General features: G+C 41.5%; 1 protein-coding gene across 1 annotated transcript in view; it reads right to left on the bottom strand.

Annotated features, from left to right (window-relative positions):
• Window positions 1-12654: 12654 nt before the first annotated feature.
• Window positions 12655-18151, bottom strand: part of LOC309652009 (hypoxanthine-guanine phosphoribosyltransferase) — a 32713-nt gene continuing 27216 nt past the window's right edge. The window contains exons 6-9 of the mRNA XM_082445457.1: window positions 17492-17574; window positions 14111-14157; window positions 13886-13962; window positions 12655-13369 (exon numbers count right to left, since the gene is read on the bottom strand). Of these exons, the coding sequence (XP_082301583.1) occupies window positions 13322-13369; window positions 13886-13962; window positions 14111-14157; window positions 17492-17574 (255 nt within the window). The 3' untranslated portion in view covers window positions 12655-13321. The remainder of the gene's footprint in view (window positions 13370-13885; window positions 13963-14110; window positions 14158-17491; window positions 17575-18151) is intronic.

The following is an 18151-nucleotide window of genomic DNA, read 5'->3' as shown; positions in this document are numbered from 1 at the left end:
AAATGGGCAAAGGACTTGAATAGACATTTCTCCAAAGAAGATATACAAATAGCTAATAAGCAGATGAAAAGATGCTCAACATCACTAATCATTAGGGAAATGCAAATGAAAGCCACAATGCGATGCTACTTCATACCCATGAGGATGGCCATTATCAAGAAAACAGACAATAATAAGTGTTGGCGAGGATGTGGAAAGATTGGAACCCTTGTGCATTGTTGGTGGGAATGTAAAATGGTGGAGTCACTGTGTAAAGCAGTATGGCAATTCTTCAAAAAAGTTAACAGACTATCTAGTAAACAGCAATTCCACTTCTGAATATATACCCAAAAGAATTGAAAGCAAACATAAACAGATATTTGTATACCCATGTTCATAGCAGCCTTATTCACAATAGCCAAAAGGTAAAAGCAAACCCAAGTGTACTAATTTGCTAGGGCTGCCATAACAAAATACTACAGACTGGGTAACCTAAATAACAGAAATTAATTTTCTCAGTTTTGGAGGCGGGAAGTCTAAGATCAAGCTGCCAACAGGGTTGGTTTCTCCTGAGACCTCTCTCCTTGGCTGCCTTCTTGCTGTGTCCTCACATAGCCTTTATGCATTCTTGGTATCTTGGACTAGGGCCCCATCCTTATGACTTCATTAACTTCACTACCTCTTCCAAGTCCTATCTCAAATACAGTCACATTAGGGGTTATGAATTTTGGGGGGACACAATTCAGTCCATGACACCAAATGTCCATCAGTGGATAAATGGATAAACAAAAGGTTATATATACATGCAATGGAATATTATTCAGCCTTAAAAAGGAAATTCTGACACATGCTACATGGATGAACCTTGCAGACATTATGCTAACAGAAATAAGCCAATCACAAAAGGACAAATACTGTACGATTCCACTTACATGAACTATCTAGAGGAGTCAAATTCATAGAGACAGAAAGTGAAATGCTGGCTGCCAGGGGCTGGGGGGAGGAGAGACTGGGGAATTATTGTTTAATGGGTACAGAGTTTCAGTTTTGGAAGATGAAAAAGTTCTGGAGATGGATGTTAATGGTTGCACAACAGTGTGAATGTGCTTCATGCCACTGAATTCTACACTTAAAACTGGTTAACATGGTACATTTTAGGTTGTGTATATATTACCACAATAAAAAAAAAGTGCAAGAACTTCCCTGAGATAATAATCATTAAAACTTGGGGAACTCATCTTTTCATGCATCTTTCTCTACACTTATGTATATACATATTATGTGTTTTTTGTCCTTGTAGAAATCCTATTATTTAAGTTCAAAATATTATTATCGTAAGAGATTTCAAATGTAAAGTATAGAGAATCATAATGCAGCTGCCCATGTACCCACCACTCAGTTTTAATAAATTTTAGTATTTTCCCATTCTTGCTTGAGACCTTTTATAAAATTCTTTTATCATGTAATATTCAGTACCTACAATATTATGTGTGTAATGTGCATATAAAATTAAAATGCACACTTGAGAACCCACCACAATACCTTCAATCCTTTGAATCCACCTGTGTCCATCCCCATGTCATCCCCCCATCCCCCTGCCTCTTCCTACCTGCGTCTCCCCCCACCACCCACCCCCAAGAAACACTATCCTGACTTTTGTATTTATTATTCCCTGCTTAAATAGCTTGCCACATACGTATACAGCTCTATTCTGGCCACCTCTTGCTGCCTGAAAAACTATCTCAGAATTCAGTGACTTAAAGCAGCAAGCATTTAATTGTATCTCATGATTCTATGGGTCAGGAATTCAGGCAGGGTTCAGCTAGGAGATTCTTTATTTCACAGAGCGGATGGGCTGGGCTGGAAGGTCCACATGGGCTCCGCATAAATTTGGAGGCTTGGCGGGGATGGATGGGTAAAAGGCTGGGGTCAGCTGGGACTGTTTACTGGAGCCTAGCCTCCTGAATGACTGACTCTGGGTAGTCAGACTTCTCCTAGGGTAGCTCAGGACTTTCAGTGTTCCAAGCAAGCCAAACAAAGCTATAAGACTTCTTATGTAAGTCAGAAAGAGAAAAACAAATACAGTATGCTAACACATATATATGGAATCTAAGGGGAAAAAAAATGGTTCTGAAGAACCTAGTGGTAAGACGGGAATAAAGACACAGACCTACTAGAGAATGGACTTGAGGATATGGGGAGGGGGAAGGGTAAGCTGTGACAAAGTGAGAGAGTGGCATGGACATATATACACTACCAAATGTAAAATAGATAGCTACTGGGAAGCAGCCGCATAGCACAGGGAGACCATCTGGGTGCTTTGTGACCACCTAGAGGGGTGGGATAGGGAGGGTGGGAGGGAGACGCAAGAGGGAGAGGATATGGTGATATATGTATACGTATAACTGATTCACTTTGTTATAAAGCAGAAACTAACACACCATTGTAAAGCAATTATACTCCAATAAAGATGTTAAAAAAAAAAGACTTCTTATGACTTTTTGTAGAAGTCTGGAATGTCACTTCTGCTGTAGTCTACTACTCAAGCAATTCTCCAAGGCCAGCCCAGATTCAAGGGGAGGAGAATTTTCTCTGCCTCTTAATGGGAGGACTAGAAAAGAATTTTTGGCCATCTTTATTTTATCACAACAGCCCCTAAACAGTATGTTTTTAGTATTTTTAATGCCAGATGGTGGCAGGGGCCCTGTACATGTGGAGCATTCCACAGCAAATGTCACCTTCTCAATTAGGCTTATCCTGATATCTTGTTTTACCTCCTTTCTTTTTTTTTTGCCTTGATTTATTCTATTTATTTATTTTTTATACAGCAGGTTCTTATTAGTTATCTATTTTATACATGTTAGTGTATATATGTCAATCCCAATCTCCCTTTTATTATGGAAAATTTCAAACGTATAAAAAGGTACGGTAGGATCATGAACTCCACACAGACCGACCACCCAGCTTCAGTGATTATGCGCTCATGGCCAATCTTGCTGCCACACCCCACCTATTTCCCCCGACTCCAATCAAGCCATTTCCATCCCTGAATAATTGAATATGTATTTCTAAAAGACAGGACTCTTTTTTAAACACATAACCACAATATATTATTCCATATTTTAAAAACCACAACAATTCCTTGATATCAATGTATATTCAAATCTGTTCAAATTTCCAATTGTCTCATAAGTATCGTAAATGTGTGTGTATTTTAAAGTTTGTTTACTTGAATTGGGATCCAAATAAGGTCCATACATCACTATTGATTGATATATATATATATTTTTTTTTAACAGTCTTTTTCTTTTTTCTTGGCTGCGCTGCACGGCTTGTGGGATCTTAGTTCCCCGACCAGGGATTGAACCCGAGCCCTTGGCAGTGAAAGCACCGAGTCCTAACCACTTGACCACCAGGGAATTCCCTGGTTGATATTTCTTTTTTTTTTTTTATAAATTTATTTATTTAATTTATTTATTTTTGGCTGCATTGGGTCTTCGTTGCTGCGCGCGGGCTTTCTCTAGTTGTGGCGAGCGGGGGCTACTCTTCGTTGCAGTGCGTGGGCTTCTCACTGCAGTGGCTTCTCTTGTTGTGGAGCACGGGCTCTAGGCTCTCTAGTTGTGGTGTGCGGGCTCCGTAGTTGTGGCGCACGGGCTTAGCTGCTCTGCGGCATGTGGGATCTTCCCGGACCAATGATCGAACCCGTGTCCCCTGTGTTGGCAGGCGGATTCTTAACCACTGCGCCACCAGGGAAGTCTCCCTGATTAATATTTCTTTAAGTCTCTTTATCTATAGATTTCTCCTTCATGTCTTTTTTCTTTGCAACGTATTTGTTAAAGAAACCAGGTTGTTTATCCTGTAGACAAACAACTGATAGCATCTTAGACTGAATGAAACACAGGAATATTTTTGGCTTATCAAACCTAGAAACTTTTCCACGTTCTCCAATTTTTCACTTAACAAGCACAATACTCCACTTTCTTGGCACTTGAGACCACAGAGGTTTTGGTTGCCTCCCCAGCACCAATTTCAGACTTCTTCCTGTTTCATCGAATCTTGATCTTGTTCAACATATTCCAAGGGAAATGAACTGTAATCTTAGCTCTAAAAGTGGGCTTGATTGGGCAAAAGGCAATCCCACCCCCAGTTTCCAGTTACTGGTTAAGAAATGGGACATTTGAGCCCATTCTGGCTAGTGAGACTTGAGAGATTTTTCACCACTTTTAAGAGAGTTGCACAGAAAGCCTTTCTTGAGGAAGCCTGCACTCAGATGACTGTTGGCAGCCCCTCTCCTGACCACAAGAAGGCCCGGACTTAGGATGAAGCTGGCACTACGGACAGCAGAGTAGACCAATGGAAACCCCATGGCTTCTTGGCATCCTAGTGGAGCAGTGGATCAAACTGGTCAGGCCTGAGCTACCTCTGGACTTCCCAGTTACGTAGCCAATAAACTTTATTGTTTAAGCCAGTTTGATCTAGGCAATATGACTGGAAGCCTAGAACATGCTAACTGATACAAAAGCCATTAAGATGACTCCAATCTGGCTTCCTCTCTGCTGCAACCAAAATAGACTACTCACCATTTCCCACACTCCCCTGCAATTTTTTTCCCTATGCCTCTGCCCAAGTAGACCTTTTGGCTGAAACCTTTTCCCCCAGCCTTCTTTCCTCTATATCTACCTGTCCAAACATTTCCCATTCTCCCAAGTCCCATTTCAAATATCGCTTCTCCCTGAAGCTTCCCCCAGAATGCCCTCCTGCCTCCCCCTCCCCGTTCTGAGTTTCTTCTTTGAATTTCCTCGCATCAGGTGTGCCCCCTCTTCTAGCACTGAATGAAGACTTGCCTTGCATTAGAATTGCTTGTACACTTGATCCCTCTCCCCTACTAGACTTTAAGCCCCTCAAGGGCGGGGACAATTTGCATTCATCTTTATCCCCAAAGCACCTAGAGCCTGAGACACAGGAAGGCCCCATAATAATCTACACTAAGTCCCCTACATACGAACCTTCAAGTTGCAAACTTTCAAAGATGCGGACATGCATTCGCGTGTCCAATCACGTAAGTTATTTCACGTGTCTGGTGTACACTGTCACGTGCATGCATCCTCTACAAGTGGTTGTGCTTTTGTGTACTTTACTGTACAGTACTGTATAGAGCACAGTAGTACAGTGTCTTTATTTCAAGCCCAGGATGTCTGGAGCAAGCATAAAAGCAGCGGTGATGTAGCTGGTACTGCCAAGAGGCGCCAGCTGTTGTACTGAACTACTGTACTTTTCAAGGTACTGTAAGATTTAAAATGTTTTTTAAATTTTTTGTTTCTTTTTTATGTATTATTTGTATGAAAAGCATTATAAACCTATTACAGTACAGTACCATATAGCCGATTGTGTTAGTTGGGTACCTAGGCTAACTTTGTTGGACTTATGAACAAATTGGACTTACGAACACGCTCTCGGAACAGAACTTACTCGTCTGTAGGGGACTTACTGTAGTGAGTTGAACAGTAACAATGCCGAATGTGGTTGCTCCTTTAACCTATGTGACCCCAGACAGTTGTTCTCTATGAAGGCTTAGTGACCTTTTAAAGAAATTGTTATGTCTCCAAATTCACAAGTAACATATGTAAACACATTTTGAAAAAGGGGAGGGCAGATTCAACTGAAGGCAGCATCTTCCCCTAAGTTCCAACCAAAGGCCAGGTGGCCCCTTGTGGACCTTGTTTAACCACACCTGACCAACTAGAGCAAGGGTTGCAATCATTAACGGAATGTCTTCAGAAAGGTGACTTCGGAAGTGCTGAGCTTCAGGAAGACCCACACTGAGGAGGGACCAGACAATTTTAAGAAAGGGGTGGTTTGGAGACCTCCCTGGTGGTCCAGTGGTTAAGACTCCATGCTTCCAATGCAGGGGGTGCAGGTTCGATCCCTGGTCAGGGAGATAAGATCCCACAAGCCGTGTGGCATGGCCAAAAAGAAAGAAATAAAAATTTTAAAAAAGAAAGAAAGAAAGAAAGGGGTGGTTTGAACACCAGCCCTGGTGTCAGACAGATCCCTCTTTCAGTACTGATTATGTTCCACATATGTCACCTTGGACAAGTTCCTTCCACTCTCTGGGGGCTCAGCTCCCTCATCTAAGAAAATGGGGGGAATAAGAGTGCCTACTACCTCAGCGGGTTGTTGTGAACAGGAATGAAGCAATGCGTGCAAAGTGCCTACATGCAGTAAGCGCTCGGTAAACATGTAACTGCCATTAACAACAAAGAGGATGACCCTCACAGGGTGGGAGGGAAAAGCAGTGGAAAGTAGGGGTAACGGGGACAGGACAGCAGGAACGAGGAGGGAACAACCTCTCTCTGAGCAGACTTTTTTGTATAGCCCTGACTCTCATTATGTTTCGCCATAATAAGTAATTATAACTAGGATATGGGAGCCAGGGGCCTACATGAAATATAAACACTAACAAATGAATCAAATTGCTCTACAGGTGAACAACACAAAGTCATTTTGGAAAACAGCATTTTGATTGGATACTGTAAGGCTTACGACAAAGATCTGTCCACAAATACTGGACTCTAGTTAATAAATCTGTTACAGACATATGTAACTACTTTATGATACTAGGGTCGAACAAACTAGTGAATCAAGCCACATTCTCACTGTCAAAGAAAAAAAGTTTACGAATAAGGAAAAGGGGAAGGCTAGGGTGATTCCTGTGGTGGGGATGAGAATGGAGACAATAGCCTTATGGAAATAAACACACCGATGTCTCCACTCTCATCCATACCACAGAATTCATTCTAGCCCAGATACAGAAGTAGATATAGATGTGTGTGTACATGGGTTAGTATGCATGCTTATATTTCCTAGCTCTGTCCACTGGGAGGACCTAGAAGCAAGGACACCCCAACAGTCATAAGCACACCTGGCACTCAGATCTTTGTTTCTAACACCATTGTCCAATAAAGGAATCAGGGCTCCTTGAAGTAATGGCTGATTCCAGACCGCGGCAGGGAAAACCCAAGGTGAACCCCGTAATGTCCTATGGTGCCAAGAAATAGGAAAGTGCTTGAAAAGGGGTGGGGCTAATGGGAAGGTGCATGGCAAATGTTCTGGGGGAAACATGTGCAATATAAATGAACCTGTGATTTATGTTCAAAGCTCTCAAATACTGTCATAATGAAAGAAAAAAAAATGTTAGGAAAAGAAGTTCTACTGAAAAGCTACCAAGTTTGAAAGTCACTTCAGTCATGAATCATAATGGGGAAGCTCGTTATGAAGTACACTCACGCTGTATAAAGAGAAAACTTGAAACTTAATTTGACAGTTTTTATCGGTAATGCTTGAAGTTACAAATAATAATGAAAAAACAATTAAAAAATCATTACTCTTTCAAGTGAAGTATCTATAAAATTCACATTTAAAAATGGCAAAGAGCACACACTACCCTTCATGCCAGAAAGTTATTCTGTCTGAAGCTGCCCACAGGATCATAAAATAAGCCAGCAGAAAAACTTGAAGATCACATTAGAGGAACTCTGTAATCATCTTTGAAAATGCTTCCCAGTGCCAGAGGAAGTCAGTTTACATTCTTAAAGATCAGTTATGATCTCAAAAAAGCTCTTTAATGTACAAGTCATTTGGAATTATTACCTTCAATGAGCTTAATATTTTCCTCTATGCTCTCGGTGTATTAGTTTCCACATAAGAGGTAGGCGCCAAGGTTAAGTGCCAAAGAACTAAGAGCCAGGTTCTGGAATAAGATTGCCTAGGTTCGAATTCCTCATCTGCCACTTCTTGCTGTGTGATCCTGGGCAAATTATGCAACCTCTCCGGGCTTGCATTTCTTCATATGTAAAATTGAGATGATTAAAACAACCCACTCCACCTCATAGGGGTTATCATAAGGATTCAGAAGTGCTTAGTATGGTTCCATTGCATATGGTGATAATTCAATTAATGATTAATAATAAATAGGGTTTTGGGGTTTTTTGTTTGTTTGTTTTGCTCAACCTGAGAATAAGTCTTGCTTCCCATTCTAGGTAATTCAGATATAATTTTTAAATATTTTATTTGCTTTTTAACGTTCTATCATGTATTCAACAAATACTTATCGAGCACTGTAATTTGCCAGGCATTCTTGTAGGTGTCTGGGATATAGCAGTGAACAAGACTGTCCCAGTCCTGCCCTCATGGAGCTGATGGTCTACTAGGGGGAGACAGCTGATAAGTAGAGAAATAAAGGTGCTTGTCAGGGAACATCTCTGCCATGCACGTCCCCACATAGGCCATGAGGACAAGGTCAACTGCAGTCTGACCCAAGTCTCAGACGAACGCCCTGTGACCCTCCCAGGAACATGGTAAACAGCCATGTGAGGAGCCGTCGGGAGGCCACTGGTCACCCACCTCCCGATCTTGTGGGGGCTGCCATGAGGCAGTTTCTGGTCCGCCTCCTTGGTTTGCAAAAGGCGTGGGGCTTCCAACCTTGCCGCCCCACTGAGGGTACAGCTGCGGGCTATACAGTCACTTAGTTGGAGTACAGAGCCGACTCCTCCAAGACAGGGCAATCCACCACTTGTGTCATCTGTCTTCCCTGTTTTGGTATCATCCTGTGGGACTGGGGATGCAACAAGTGGACAAAATGCTGATCTTGCCTATGCTGCTAAGTAATAAACTCTCTGCATCAGCCTTGGGCTTTGTTTCCTCTGCACCTGACAAGATGGCAGAGTTGCGAGTCCAACCTAGCAGCTGTGGCAGTAGTTGCCATTTAGGAACTGCCTGACCACTTGACAGAGCTAAGGACCACAAGGAAACTAAAACAGAGGTAATGTAATGAAGATTGACTTTGAGGCTATTAGGGAGACCAGGGAAGTGTTCACCAAGATGATACGTGAGCCAGACCGGCTGATCTGGGGGAACCGAGTGATAGGCGGAAGGAACACCACGTGTGAAGTGAACTGAGACAGGAGGCAGAGGATAAATGAAGTTAGACCAGCAGGCAGAGGCTAGTTTACACATGGGCTTGCAGGCCTGAGGACAGCTTGAGTTTTCAAGTGTTACGGAGGCAAGTGATATACAGTTGACCCTTGAACAACACGGGGGTCAGGGGAGTAGTCAAAAATCTGTGTAGAACTTGTTAGTTCCAAGTGCGCAGATTCAACCCACGGCAGAGCATGTAGCGCCGTGGGTATTTATTGTAATATTCAATACATCTGTGTATAAGTGGCCCGCGCAGGTCAACATCATGTTATTCAAGGGCCAACTGTAATCTGATTTATATTTTTTTTAAAGATCATCATGCAGAGAAAGAAAATAAAAACAAAACACACACACAAGAATGAAAAAAAGATGACCCAAACTGCAGTGCAGGGGCTGACCGAGAGGGGCGAGCACGGAAGTAGGGCGCAGCGGCGTCCGAGCGCTCTGGCGAAGGAGGCTTGTGATGCAGCCAGGGTGCCTGGAGCAGCGAGGTGGGGAAGAGTAGATTATCCACCCTTGTAGGAGTTTGGCTTTTACTCGGAAACTGGGAGCCACAAGAAGGATTTGAGCCCAAGAGTGACTCAACCTAATATTTTAATTAGGATCACTTAGGCTGCTGCGTTGAGAGACTGTGTGTGTCGGTCAGGGGGAAGGGGGACAAGAATGGAAGCTGCTATGGCCATAATCCAGGGAAGAAATGATGACCCATTTGTCCACGGCAGCCTTCCCTCCACGAATTTGACAACTGAACCTGAGGCTGTCTCCTCTGTGAAATGTGCTTACAATAGATAAAAATAATGTATATAAAGCACTGTAGCACAGCATCTGACACATATTAAACCTATTAAATAGTAGGTATTATACTGGCTTTGCCAGTTTTATTCCTAAATCCTCTGCACCCACTTTCAGAACAGCTCTTAGAGGTTCTTGTGCCTTTAAAAACGCAAATAAAACCTTATCACTATCTACTTAAAAACACTGAAGTGCCTTCCGTCTGTGGAATGCAGAAAATCCACCCTCCTGGTCACCGCCTACCAGGTAGGTGGTCCATGGTCTGGCCCTGGCCTTCCTCTCCAGTCTCAGGGCCTGCCCCTCTCCTTGCTCGCAGACACTCTGGCCTTCCTTCTCTCCCTCCAACACCTCAGATGGCTTGTCACCATCTCAGTGCCTTTTGCATTTGCTGTTCCTACCATGAGAACTTTCTACTCCAATGCTTCATGCGGCTGGTTTCTCTCCCATTCAATCGCAGCTCAACCATGACCTTCCCTGGCCGCCTTATCTAACATATGGCACCCACCCCCTCATCCCCCAGTCCCCGGCACATTGCTGTTTTAGGTCCTTTACAACCTGCCACTATTGGAAATTATTTTGTTTACTGCCCCTTTCCCCAACTAGAATGAAATCTTCACGAAACCAGGAACCTTGCCCATCTTCCCCAGCACCTAGCACACAGCGGATGCTCAGTGTATTTCTAGGATCTCAAATGCAGGGAAGGACATTAACTGATTAACTTTCCAAGCTAAAGAATTAAGGCAGTAGCCCAGGTTATCTATAAATCTTTTATACATGGAATTAAAATGGGGACCTAACTATACTTACAGGTATAATACATACAATATTCTAAGCATTCACAAAATGGGAGCAAATGAAGGGTTTGACACATGAATTTTCCAGGTTGCTAAGGTTTGCTTCTTCTTTAAGCACCAACATTCCCCTGGATGGTAATACTCCTAGAACAGGGTCCATGTTGCCCTAGCTCCTAAAATCAAGCAAATGAAATTTCATTTTCCTTTCCTTATGAACATCCCTATTGTAAGGGGTTGTAATGAAAGAGCAGCCCTGAGGGATTACTGGAGTGTGACGTTTATGACCATTTGCGCCAATCCTCAATGACTACACGGCCCCAGAAGGCTACAGCTTTTTTCTTTTGAATACTTTTCCTCTACCTTGACGGACTGCTATCCTACAAATTACTGCTATTCCTGTCAGTATCTCCCCTCCCCTCCCTTATAAACGGACTATATCTGATCTGTTGAAATTTGGTTAAAGAAATAAAATTGTTAGAACTGTATGCCCCAAAAGCAGGTTAAGTCAAGTCTGTCTGCACAATATTCTTAAAAGTGTGTGAGCTTCAGCAGGCCTTTCCTTCCTGGCTGTTACCTGGGTTTCTTGCTGGGTTTGTCAACCAGCTAAAACAGAACCACAAACTAAAGAGTCTGCACAAGTCAGAAGGGGAAACAGTTCAGCTTCTTCATGATATTGTACCAACAATCAGACCGATGTTGGTTTAATCCCTGACACTTACTAGCCATGCACCTATCTTCTCGAAACATTCATTTTTCTCAGCAGCGACTTATGTTTATGGAGCACTTGCTAAGCCCCAGGCTGCTGTCGTGTTGCACCCGTACTTTCCCAGATAATGAATCCTTACAGGAAGCCTGTGAAGGAGACAGCATTATCCCCATGAATCAGTTGAGAAAACAGGTTCCAAAGTTAAGTAACTCAATGTCACATAGCTAATAAGCAATGGTCAGGACAGTCTAACCCAGAACTCTTAGCTATTCATTCATTCAACAACCACCATCTGAGCTGCTACTATCTTTGAGGCACTAGGTATACACCTCAGTGAACAAGACAGATAGAAATTCCTGCCCTCCTTTATTTTATACATAGTAGTTTGAACCTCTTAATCTCCTCCCCTTATCATGCCCCTCCTCCCTTCCCTCTATACTACAATGAAATGAAGAAATTCTTGCCCTCCTTATATGGAGCGTACATTCTAGAGGACATGAAAGGAAGAGACAAACAGTGAGCAACAAAAACAAATGTAAATTATACTGCATGTTATTAGATTATACCACTCAAAATTGCCAACTGCCAACTATATTGACCTACAAAAATGGTAATTTCATACGGTTCGACCTAAGAGAAGGTGGCAAGTGCAACTGAACAGAGGAGGGTGAGGAGGGTCCGCAGTCGGAGGCAGGGCACAGTGGTGAGTAGGGCGGCCCGGGAGAGCCCAGTGAGGTGGCGTGCTGAGGACACTACACGCACACGGGGTAACGCCCACCTCGGCCTCAGAGGTCACGAAGATCAAATGAGATAACAAAAGTGAAAACTTTTTGTAAACTAGGAAGTTCTAGGGCTATAACAAATTATTATTTAGTATCATTTAAAGTCCCCTGTTCTGCTGCTGGGAATTACAGCAAACTTTTTAAGGCATAAATATAGCTGGATGGCCTGCAAGGTTACTAGTTCATACCTTACCTGGAGCAGAGAAGCAAGGAAGAGTTTTGACTTAAAACTTTTCTTCCTGCTCCCAGAAAACAAAAGGTTTTCTTGCTGTTCTTTAGTTGATAGAGTATTCTCTACCCAAAGAAGGTAACAGTGTATGTATGAAAAACTGCTGAACTGCAGGTGAGGTTGCGATCGAAGCAATTTAACAGAATTCCAAGAGAGAGCCATGTTATTTTAGCATCGGAAAATGTAATAAACTATATACCACGTGTCTAAAATCTGAGGTCTCTGAAGTAGGTAAGAATCTCTCTAGCTCCACCAACCCATTCTACCAGATAATCATTATTTGCTGTGCTTGGTAAAGATTACAATTAAACTAGCTACTAAAATTTAACAGACAAGGAAAAGGTAACCAACAGAAAACTACACTAGGTTAATTTGTAGAGAAATAACAGGTATGCATAGTTTCTTTTAAAGAGACAGCCTTTATTTTAAGGATTTTTACATTGAAGACTTCAAAAAGTGGTAGGTTTTTAGAACTTATTTACCTGTATTTAAAAGGAACTGTTGACAAAGATTCGCCAGAAATAATCTGAACAAGCGGGAAAATACAGTTAATACTACTGAAACCTACTAAAATAACTCCAGGACATATGGTTTATCCAACATAACGATACCTCTAAATGCTGTCACTGATATGAAACTGACTGCTTCTTTTCTAAACACACAGTGGTATAACTAACAATATTCAATCACTTCTGTTCTTTCCTGAATATATAAAAATTAAAATACCAATTAGAAAACTAATATATTCTCCTCTTTCAATGTTTCTTACAGATACAATTTCAATATTTTCATTCAATAGTGGTGTGGTTTAAGAGATTTTTCATTCACAAGTCAAACAACAATCCACCCAAAGGGAACTGACAGTCTATAGGCTCATAGTGCAAATAAAGAGTTCGGGAATGCAGCAACTGACCTTTCTAAAATACAAAACGGATAAAATTCTTAAAAGATACATGCAATAAGCTCTACTAAGCAGCTGGCCACAGAACTAGAACATCTGATAATTTTCCTGGTGACTTCAATGGGACTCCAGATGTTTCCAAACTCAACTTGAACTCTCATCTTAGGCTTTGTATTTTGCTTTTCCAGTTTCGCTAATGACACAAACATGCTATAAAATAAAAATCCAGAGATTCACATTAGAAAAGTATACTGTGAAGTGAAAGGCGAGAACAGTATTTGGCATGTCTTCTATGAACAGTATTCTGCTGCAGGGGTTTTTACAAGACAAACGGCCTTCCTCATCTTCCTCAGCCGCGTTCACAAACGCGTTCTTGGCACTCCTGCTTCCAGAGGAGGTGGTGGGTATTTGAAGGAGAGTGAATTAAAAGACTTAAACTAGTTCATTTCTCGCTTACTTATGAGCGCATCTATCATCTGAAATAATAATGGGACAGTTACTGTATATTAAACCTGTTCAACTGTTTAGCCAGCAAGAAGTGTTACCCTAGCCTGGACAAGTTCCAGCTTTAAGGACGTCTGTACTTGACTACAGCTTTATGTGACTAATGGGAACCATCAGTCTGTTCAAATTATGAGGTGCTGGAAAGAGAAAACAATTCTTCCCTTTTATAAATTTTTATATGGGTTCTGAAAAATGAGAATGAGGAAAAGAAGCATTACTTACATTCAAATCCCTGAAGTATTCATTATAGTCAAGGGCATATCCTACAACAAACTTGTCTGGAATTTCAAATCCAACAACTAAAAAGAATCACATCATTTAGATACAGAAAACATCACTTCCAAATCTAATACGTGCAAACATTCTCTAAAGTGACTCTAAGCCATTTCATATAAAACTTGTTGGGTTAAAGCTGGTTAAATGATTGACAAAAAGTATTTCACTTACAGTCTGGTCTATATCCAACACTTCGCGGGGTCCTTTTCACCAGCAAGCTGTTAATTATAAAATGTGACATGTGACACACGGAGACACTGAAGGGCATTACAAAAGAGAATATTCATGTTCTGCAACACGGTTTTATGTGCAGTTTAGCATACTATGTATGGTCAGTTTTAACAAACCCAAAGAAACACTATGAAATGGAGAGAGCTAAATCACAGGGCTCCCTGGGCAGGGGTAGCAATGAGTTCACACTACAGATGAGGCCCTTGACTGATCTTCACCTGGAACATGATGGACTGTTCTGAGAGCTGCCCCCTGACTACCCACACGCCCATCAAAGGGCAGCTACTTGGGGAGGATGAACAGGTGGGGAATGCCAATGAGCAAAGATGACAAGTAAAGGCTTTCAGTCCAAAATCCCTGGAAAACAATCCCTAAGCCACAAATGGTGTGGCAGAGGTGAGCATCACCTTTCAAGACTTTTAGTAAATAGCTTACAAAGAGGAATATTAGCCTAAAAAAGAACTAGCATGCTAAAGGAGCTAGTATTTGTTTTTGAGAGCAGAAGCTGCAGGTAGGATGCGTCAACTCTAACGAAAGCTAATTTCATAATCCAAGTGCTGCCTGCTGAAATTTTTCAGCCATTAAAAAACCTGTAATGGTGCTCTGAAAGCCTTTACAAATGATAAGGGCAGTCCCAATAAAACTTAAGATTTCATAACTTCCTAGATAAGTATATTAAAAGGGCTGGAAAGGACCTAAAGTGATTCTCAACCTTAGCTGCACATTGGAATCACGCGGGAACCTTAAAAAATATATAACAAAACTCAGATACCCAGGCCATACCCCTCACCAATTACATCAGAATCGCTGGGGATGGGACACAGATGTAGGTGATGTTTTGTTTTTTAAACTCTCAGATGATACCAGTGTGCAGCCCGAGTTGAGAGCACTGGCCTAAGCCTTAGCCCCCAAGGGCCCATAGTCCAGGCAAGTCCCTTGAGATTCTCCTTCCAGTAATTAGAGGACACACTTGGACTCGGGTTCCATTTAGAAAGAAAATAACAAACCAATCACAGCAAAACCCCCTCCATCTACCTGAACTCATTCAGGAACAATCCAAAAAAGGTATCATTAAACTCAGTGCAAGCTGTACTAAGAGTTCAGGGGAACTTGGCACCTCATATTCCTATAGACCTCAATGAATTATTTTAAAATAATTGCAGATTCATAGGAAGTAGCCAAAAAAAAAGCACAGGGAGTGCCCATGCGCCCTCTCTCCGGTTTCCTCCAGTGAACATGTCACATAACTGTAGTAGATTACCACAACCAGGACATGGACGTTGGTGGACCGATCTTATCCGAATTTCATCAGCTTTCTGTGCTCATGTTTATGTGTGTAATTCTACGCAATCGTATCACACGTGTGGATTCGTGTAACCACCACCACAATCAGGATACAGAACTTTCCATCACGCACGGCTTTCTCTTGCTACCTCTTTATTTATAGCCACAGCCACCCACCACCCCCTAACCCCTGGCAACCACTAATCTGTTCTCCACTTCTATCATTCTGTCACTTTAAGAAGGTTGTATAAATGGGATCATACAGTATTTACCCTTTTGAGGTTGGCTTTTATTGGCACCGTTCCTTTGAGGCTCCTCCAGGTCGTGTGCATCAGCAGTTTGTTCCTTTTTAGTGCTGAGTAGGATTCCATGGTAGGGTGGACCACAGTTTGTTTAACCAGTCACCTACCAAAGGACATTTTGGCTCTTTCCAGTTTGGGGCTATTGCAAATGAAGCTGCCATGAACATTCACACACGGGTTTTTGCGCGGATGTAAGTTCTCATTTCTCTGGGAGAAATGCCCGGAGTGCAGCTGCTGGAGTTGTATGGCAGTTACAGGTTTAGTTTCGTAAGAAACTGCCAAACTGTTTTCCAAAGTGGCTGCAGCATTTGACATGCCTGTCAGTTAATGGTTTTTAATTTTTAATTTAACTTTTAAGTTAAAAAGCTTTCTAGTCATTCTTAACCCTGCTTTGTACTTAATCTTTTTAGGTATAAAGCACAGATACACATACACTACATAAATAGCTACACAATATATCTGTGATATTAAATTTAATGGCAAGGAAGAGATTAGGAAAAGAAGGTTGAGAAACAACCCACTTGGGCCACAGCCCCATCACTAATGACCCTCCACACCTCCAGCTACAGGAAATATCTCTCTCATGAGGCAGTCTATCTCAGTTTCACAGCATATTCCAGGAAAGAGGCACACAAGAATATCTGGAGGAGTATATGCCACAGTAGGTTGACATTTAAAACCCTGAAAGCATGTAGAGAAATAAGCAAGTGCACTGACTGGTCTGCAGGAAACTGCTTAGTGCCCTAGAATGCATCATTTCTACACTCTCATCATGCCTGTCCCAAATCCATTTAAAGTAAAACCTCACTGATGATACACTCGCACCAGCTATCAGAAAAGCCCCAAAGGACAAACTGCTGACACACGACTCAGTAGAAGGCTTACTCTGATTCAAAGATGTTCGACAAATACTTTGATCCTTTAAAAGGGGTTTATAAAAACCAGTTAATCGTTTAGGAAAAAAAAGTTAGATCACTATCTGACCCCTACATAAAAATTGCAGATTGGTCAAAAATTTTAAAAAAAAGAAAAAAAAAACCCAAAACACCCAGGGACGTCACCTGACAAAAAAAATAGTAAGGCATGAACTCTGAGCCAGGTTGCCTGGGTTCAAATTTTACCTCTATAGTGATCCAGCTCTGTGCCTCTGGATAATTCCCTATGCCTTGGTATCCCCATCTGTGAAGTGGGAATAATAGTCTACCTCTGAGTTGTTGGGGAGTGAAACTATAATTAGGGATAAACACAAGTAGAACTAATAAGTCAAACAGCATAGGTAGGACCAGGAAGTGAGGTTGGCTTAGAAGAAAGGAAGCAGGCATTGTACATTTTCAATGTGGCTACAAAACAAGATGCAGCACACGGGACCACTACATCACTCAATTCCAGGAGCTCAGGATCTCCAGGGCCCACTCCTTCCTACCACCTCCTAACCCGTCTTTGGGATCCTTGGTCTCAGTTTTGCAAAGAGGCCCCAAACCCTCTGCCATGCTACCCAGGACAAGTTTGATATCATTATTAGATTGGTGAAAAACCAAATATTAATAACATTGGGCAATAAGGCGACTGCACTGAAAGGCTTTAACACATGACAAATTATTTACAAAGGACACTTACTGAGTCTTATTTGAGATTATATTACTTTTTGAAGATAAGAAAATTTACCCTTACAAAGAAGCAATTAATCTTTTTACAAATGAAGAAAGTATCCTATGTCAAAATGTTATATACATACCTTGCAACCTTGACCATCTTTGGATTATGCTGCTTGACCAAGGAAAGCAAGGTTTGCATGGTTTTGCCAGTGTCAATTATATCCTTTAAAAAAAGAAAAGACATTTAAATGGTAAATAAAACCATCGTACCTTTAAATTCAGTCATTATATAAACACAAAAAAACAAAATCCCATATATAACTGGAATAATGCCATTTTTTTTTCGGTGCAGTGATTCTCACCACGATTCATACTGAGATATTCTGGAATGTGTAAGTCATCTGGCTCTCAGCAGGCAGTAGGAATGCCAGTCCTCAGGGCTGGATTTTATAGGCACCAAGAGATCAATGACAGCTAATTTAAATATATATATGCAAGTATGTACACACATATTTTATTAGAGAGTTGTGGTGCTGCCCTTCATTATAAAAGATATTAGATTTTTTTTTATAAACTCAAGATCAGGATGCTCCAACTCTCGGATGCAGGTGGTTGAGAGACCACACCAAGAAACACTGCTTTATACCATCTTAAAAGTATCCAAAGTATTAAAGTTTTACCATATAGAATTACTTTACATGAAAGTGAATCTTAGCTATTTAGTCAAAAGTAGGACATTATTCAAAACAAACCTATCTCTAATTGGGAAAACATTTCTTAAACCATAACCCTAATGCTCT

The sequence above is a fragment of the Balaenoptera physalus genome (assembly GCF_965194825.1).
Source record: "Balaenoptera physalus genome assembly, chromosome: X".
NCBI classification, from domain to species: domain Eukaryota; kingdom Metazoa; phylum Chordata; class Mammalia; order Artiodactyla; family Balaenopteridae; genus Balaenoptera; species Balaenoptera physalus.
The sequence above is the reverse complement of the archived record's forward strand: the minus strand, read 5'-3'. Positions and strand labels throughout refer to the sequence as shown.